At 35.5% G+C, this 7,142-nt stretch overlaps 1 protein-coding gene across 1 annotated transcript; it reads left to right on the top strand.

Moving 5' to 3' along the window:
- The first annotated feature begins 1,318 nt into the window (after positions 1-1,318).
- LOC131852293 (uncharacterized) lies at positions 1,319-2,294 on the top strand. The gene has a single exon (XM_059202968.1). It carries the CDS (start codon positions 1,391-1,393, stop codon positions 2,195-2,197), a length of 807 nt encoding a protein of 268 aa, XP_059058951.1. The 5' UTR covers positions 1,319-1,390; the 3' UTR covers positions 2,198-2,294.
- The last annotated feature ends 4,848 nt before the right edge of the window (positions 2,295-7,142 follow it).

The raw sequence follows: 7,142 nt of genomic DNA, 5'->3' as shown, positions 1-7,142 counted from the left end.
CCTTTTGTTCTCCAATAATATTATTGTATAGCCAGAAGCTTTCATTGTTGCGTTTAATTTATGCCTCACTAGCTACCCGCCCCGGCTTCGCACAGGTGTATTATAACATATAAACCTTCCACTTGAATCACTGTATCTATTGCTAAAAATTGCATTAAAATCCGTTACGTAGTTTAAAAGATCTAAGCGAACAGACAGTGGAAGCTACGTCATTTTATATTATGTAAAGATTTCTAATTAAATAAATAAATAAATATCCCTGGACATTTAACACAGCGCCATCTAGTCCCACGGTATGCAGAGCTTGTGTTATGGGTACTAACTCTGAAAATTTAAATCTTGCACATTTGAAGGTAAGTCATAGTAACTCATCAATGTTACCAAGATTTTGTATAGTAAATACAAGTAAATAAACCGATTTCTATTTACTTATGCCATAAATAGAAAACTTATTATTTCCCATCTATGAGACAATCAACGTGTCTTCCTATATTTCAAACTCCAGAACATCAAATATCCAATATTTGATGTTCCAATCACGCAGACATTTTCAACTTTACGTCCTTCTAATAGAGTCCAGGTTGATAGGTTAGGCCGTGGAAAATAGCTGGGCAAATGTATGAAATGACACGTTTCAATTTTTCCGCTGCAATCCCAGGATTGCATTGAGTTGTAATTGAATCCATATCGTCTTTGGTTCGAGATTAGTTTTTGCTGCTACCGGTGTTTGATCGTATAGTCCGAGGTACACGAACTACGTGTGACGATGGAGTAAACATACATGTTTCTTTTTTACGTGTCACCTTCTACTGGAGGTTGGCGATCATCATGACGATCTCAACTTTGTCCACTGCTGTTCTGAACAGGGATCTGGTGCTAATCCCGAATCACTGTCTTAAGTTGTTTAGCCATGACGTACGGCTCCTGCTCGGTTTTAGTCCGCCTTGTATTCTTGCTTGAATTATACTAATATTATAAATACGAAAGTATATCTGTGTTTCTGCTTCAGAATTCATTGACTGAATAGATCTTGATGAAATATACATATATAGATTGTACTACTGTCTATTTCTCATCATCTATATTTCTATCTTTTATCTCTAGAAAGCCTACCACCGTTTCTGTTTGGTTTCTTATTAGTCTTTCCATCAATATTCCTGACCAACACTCCGGGTGTTCAGGAATATTAACTGATGCATGTTAGCCAGATGCGAATTCATGTCCTTGGAAGTCTAAGTTGACCTACGTATAATAAATTCCTAACAGGATCTATTTTAAGTGACATTCTCCATCTACGAACAAATGTGACAGACAATGTCATAACAATAAAAACAATTTAGCCGTCAAAATTATTGTAAAACCCTTCATATATAAAATAGAATTTTTCATAATGAAACCACTAGAATCTCAACAAACAAACGATAACAATGAAGAGGAAGAAGATAGTGAAATATTTAAGTCTGAAGATGAAATGAAAAGATCTCTTACCAGATTATGTTATGGCGACTTATGCGTTATTGGAAAGATTTGGATAAGGGCTTTAAAATATGTATTGGTTGGAGCAAGGATGAGTTTAGTACCAGTTGTGAAGGCTGCAAAGCCTGCAGAATGTCCGAAAAGACCTCCTCCTATGAAATATAAAGATTTACCAATATATAAAAGTCCACACTACGATTACAAAGATCATATAGCGCAGAAAGAAAGGTGTCCTGAAGCGAATGATAAATTAATACACAACTATCTCTTTCCACGCGTCGCATGCTATAGGAGATGTATCCAGGAACAGTTCAATGAAACCAGATGTATGTTAAAGAATACTTGTAAGGACATATGCTCGTCTATAAACTCTTCTAAGAAGGATTTCAAGAGATACATGAGATGCCCTGAGAATTTACAGTTGCGTCAAGCAGTTCTTGCAACCAGTACTGCAACAGGGTTCTTATTAGGGTCTGGAAGAGGTATTCCTCGTCGTTTGTTCTTCACGGGACTTGGTGCTTTGGCTGGAGGAGCATTATGTTTCCCGAAAGAAACTGATGAGGCGTTCAGGAGTTTTCTCTTCAATACTGGTAAGGGGTTTATTAATGCGTACAATTTGTATTGTGGGAAGGGATTTGCTTTGAGAGAGAGAATTCCTTGTAAGGATGATATGCCTCCACCTCCTCAGCCAAGGAAACAGCAGTGTCCTGAAAAGAAGTGAAATAATTTTAATTAGAAATCAAATACTAACTCAGTCGTTAATCAAAATGCGTATTCAATAGACTATATGAACAGTAATAATGATAAAATGAAATAAATAAGAGTTTTAAGATCTATTAGTTTTATTTTGAGAGCATAGTAACCTTGTGCTTCACTACTCAAATTTATGCACAAAAGATCGTGAGTTCAAGTCTGGCATACGCGAAATAAAAACATTGTGTATCAATTTACAGGTAAGTACTTCTGACAAACTCTTCAGTGAAGGAAACACCTTTAACAGACCAAAAGGGTATTATCACGTGACATCACGTCGTTGGTGTCAATTTTTTGACAGAAATGATTAATTTTGTGTCTTATGTCATTGACATAAAGTATATCAAAATTAAAGCTATTTGGTATAAAACTAGACTAGCTTTATTGCCGGCCAGTTTGAATTGTTGTCTTACGACTTTTTTTACGTCTCGGCGCAAAGTGTTCGTTGACAATTCCCGCGGTATTCGAATTACAACTTTATAACTGAGAAATAAGGTTGATCAAACTTATTTTTTTTTACGTATCAAAGAGTTCACACTTGTTTTTTTTTTAATTTATGACCGCGCGCGCGGCTTCTTGCCGCGTAATGGCAGGCGGTGTTTATTTTTTAATTTTGGGAACGTGTCATAGGTCGTGGGTAACTTTACATAATTCTTTTCACTGGATTCTCTTGAATGGCCGTGATTCATTTATGCATTGTTTTTTTTTCTTGGTAAAACCGTATGTATGTTATGTACTCCTTAACCACATGAATCATGGAATATTGTCATGTCACGTATGCATTGAAACTAGTACTGAATATATAATGACATTAGTCACAGTTACTTATGAAAATTATTATTAACAAATGTTTAAGACTTCATCGACGATCTCGGTGGTGTAGCAGTTTAACACACTTCTTATTTTAGACGGTCGCGAGTTCGATTCACTGTACAAACAATTGTATCCATTAGTATAACTTTTGTATTGGTTTGTGTATTATGTATGTATTTATTCTAGCACTTGTTTAGTATAAGTTCTGTTTAGCATGGGACTAGATGTCGGTGTGAGAATTGTCCAGGGTTCATTTACATTTAATGGGGGAGACTTTGAATTTCTGCCGCAAAGCAGCTTTATATATGTAATACACACCAGCAAGGCTATCTCTCGTCCCCATTAACAATCCTCTCTCTTCAACCTTTCAATATATTAATATGACGTGATGATTTGACATAGACACAAAAAAATATATATAGCTATCATGATATACGTTTTGGAGTGGTGATTGGCAACCTTTGGAAACCATTATCACTAATATCTGGTGATTTTATCACTGACTGACTTGACTGCATGCTCACCCTATCATTCTCCACTTTCTTTATACTACGACGTTATCATACAACCATACGGCCCGACGTTACCGTAGTCTATGGATGTCTGAAACACCACTGTTACTCCGTGAGGGTATACTGTTAGCGCAGACAGGTGCACCATTCCATTATCATCCCTTACAAAAATATACTGATTAAATTTATTTTTTAATTGATCTATTTTTACTTCATTAATTGACAGTATTAAATAACATTTAAAGAGAAAAACTAATATAAATATAACATAGAAAAAGGAAGACTATAAAAAATATACTTCAAAGTAGAATTCCGTATTAAAAACCGGTAGTTTCACTATAAAACACCATTATAAATGATGGTGACAGATTCACTCGTCCAATCGTAAATCGTTGTTATTAATTCAAATGAGGATCCCTAAAAATAGCGCTCACGGCCCACATAAAAGTAACTCGCGGTTAACGCCGTAAAACTGCGGATTAAAATTTACTACGCGGCACTAGATTCTATGTTGGATTTAACAAGATTAATTCTTTATGTCTGATAATCACACAGAATTAGAAACTCGGTTTAAATGGCGGTAAGTCACTTAAGTATACCAGTAATAATATAGTTTAATTTTAAACTTTCGTCGTTTTAGCCTGTCTTGATGTGGTAGATATTGTTTATTTGCGAGGAATGTGGTGTGTACAGTGGTTATAGAATGGGTTAAAATAGTTTTTTTTCTGATAATGGAATGATACACCCGCCTGTGCTAACGGTTTACGCTGGCGGGGCACCAGTGGAGGATAAGACAAGCATGAGGTCAGGTCAGTTAGCCCATCGTGGCAGATTCACCAAGAATGTATCACGATGGTTTCCAGGAGAACCGCGTGGAGGTCAATTTGACATGGTACATTGCTAGCAATAAGATTATCAACCATTAACATCATTACTAACAATCTTCTTTCCCCGGGTACATATAGTTCGTATCCACACAAATGCTGTTACATAAAAAAATACTTTCTACCATTATACCCTAAAATTTCACTGGCATAGCTCACCCATCAAAGCGATACAAAGCAAGATGTTTAGCGGCAGAACTATTTAAGACATACGTATGTACCCACACAGATAACTGTACAAAAACTGTCTCGGTACAAAGATTAGTAAATTTAATACAGTACTCTATGGTTTTGTTGCGGCTTTAGATGAAACATTAGACCACAATTGCCATTTACATCTGCCGGCCCCAAAGATAAAAGCGTGAATATAAAAGGCGCTAATGATCGTATGCATCACACCCTTTTGTTATCAAAACCAATATGTCCCGAGTTGAAACGCTTTTAAGATATAAGAAAAGTTGTATTTTTAAAAGAGACAATTCAGAGACATCAATTTGTTATTTAGAATATCCGGAAATTAGTCATACAGTGTAGGGAACAGCATTTTTTTATATGAATGACTGTCTGTGCCCGCGACATCGTCCGCGTGGAAATTAACTTTATTTTTCTAAAATAAAAGTAGCCAAATTACTCCTTATTACATCAGCTACCTGCCAATAAAAGTCCCGTCGAAATCGGTCCAGCCATTTCAGAGATTAGCCGGAACAAACAAACAGACAGACAGACAAAAATTGTTTATTTTAGTGTATGTACCGTATTTATATTCATATGCATGTAGTAAAAATATAATAGTTAGGTGCACCCGCCTGCACCTAACAGAATACGCTGGAAGGATACCAGTGAAGGATGATAGAATGAGCATGAGGTCAATTCATCTCATCTCATCGTGATAATTCAACATGAATAAAGAAAAATCTTTCTGTAATGTTTTATTTTGTTATACATGTATTTTATTATTTAGTTAGACATATTTTATTTATATATATATAAAATATATATATATATCTTTAGTATTTATATGTATATGTATTTAGCATTCCAATATTATCTAATTCTATTTTTATAATGTGCCACCTATCTTTTTCCCTTACTCAAAACTTCTATCTCCCAGTGTGTCTGTAAGAGATTGCTTTACGCGATACTGTCGCCTTTTGTTCGCATTTTTATATATTAACGGAAAAACCAAAAGATATTTTCATATAAAGTTCTTTTATATTTGTTTTTTATAGCCAAAAAAATATACTTCGATAATACACCACAAACCACTTTGTAATATTATTAGTATGTTCCTAGCGGAGACCGCGTGGAGGTCGATTTCATATAATACATTGCTAGTAATGGAGTCACTAGTCCCTATTACCACAGATAACATAACATTACATACTATTACTAAGTAATATTATGTTCTCTATACTATTACTGTCCTTTGATGGCCCGATGGTCTAGCAGTTTAGCACACCGCCTTACTTGCCATGATCGCGGGTAAGATCCTCGATGATGCACGATGCTAACTTGTATTCATGAGTATGAATGTTTGTATTGGTCTGTGTGTTTTCTATATACATACTAACTAACCCAACGAAGGTTGTTTTGCCATATAAATTAAAAGAACTATTTAAAAGGTTGGTGGTAGAAAAATGAAATTTAAATTCTGTGTATTTTTTACGCTGAATCATAAAAAAAATTGAAATTAAAAATTCATCAAAATATTTAGGAGTGAGTCTTACCTCATCGTAAATATCGTCGAAAAATAGATGTTGGCGGATTGACATATCTACCGGATATGCACACAAAATTCCATAAAAATCGGCAAAGCCATTTCGGAGGAGATTGGTAAGAAACATGTATTTACAAAATCTATTTAAATATTTCTTATCATTTATCTTTAATTATCACTATCACTATTATTATTTATTTATTTATTAATTATCACTTATCTAGTACACACATACAAGTTCTGCTTAGCTCGATGGCGCTTTGTTATTATCCTACTTATTATTATTATTATTAATCCCTCTGATAATATTATTAAATTAATCATATCAAAAATGTCTATGCTTAAACCTCTATCTTGTCTATGGTTATGGTTAATCATTGTAACTTTATCACGTTGTTTAAGTGTAGTTATCCGGGAACATCCTTATCGGTTACATTGTAAAACTAAACCAATTAGTAAAGCTATTAGTATAAATGTCCCATAACACAATTATCACCTATTCTTTTACAAACTAATATATTCACTAGGTAATTAGGATAACTTAAATGTTTTATGTTGGTATGTCACTAGAGAGATGATAGATAGCCCCTCCGATCGATCCCCCGCCCAATTCACACAGGGATCGAAATTACGACGGCCCGAGCCTATGTTTGAACTCCTAGCGGTGCCCTCAGACTGAAGTAGTATCCGTTAGGCGGGAGTTGGCGAGCCTATATTTGAACTCCTAGCGGTGCCCTCAGACTGAAGTAATATCCGTTAGGCGGGAGTTGGCGAGCCTATATTTGAACTCCTAGCGGTGCCCTCAGACTGAAGTAGTATCCGTTAGGCGGGAGTTGGCCTTCACTGATGGACATATATCTCCATCGTTCAGCGGCTCCATAAGTCTTTCCTTTGGTTTGGAGTGCCATCTGCACTCGCCCCCTATCGTCCGGTAAAAGCCAGCTGTAAAGGCCAGCTGCGGCCAGCATTAGAGTAATTCGAAAAACA

This window comes from Achroia grisella, unplaced genomic scaffold (assembly GCF_030625045.1).
Source record: "Achroia grisella isolate CSIRO2021 unplaced genomic scaffold, CSIRO_AGI_Agris_v1 utg841, whole genome shotgun sequence".
NCBI classification, from domain to species: domain Eukaryota; kingdom Metazoa; phylum Arthropoda; class Insecta; order Lepidoptera; family Pyralidae; genus Achroia; species Achroia grisella.
The sequence above is the reverse complement of the archived record's forward strand: the minus strand, read 5'-3'. Positions and strand labels throughout refer to the sequence as shown.

Coding starts and splice junctions, on each gene's coding strand:
- LOC131852293 (XM_059202968.1), top strand. CDS start 1,391: ATGAAACCACTAGAATCTCAACAAACAAACGATAACAATGAAGAGGAA.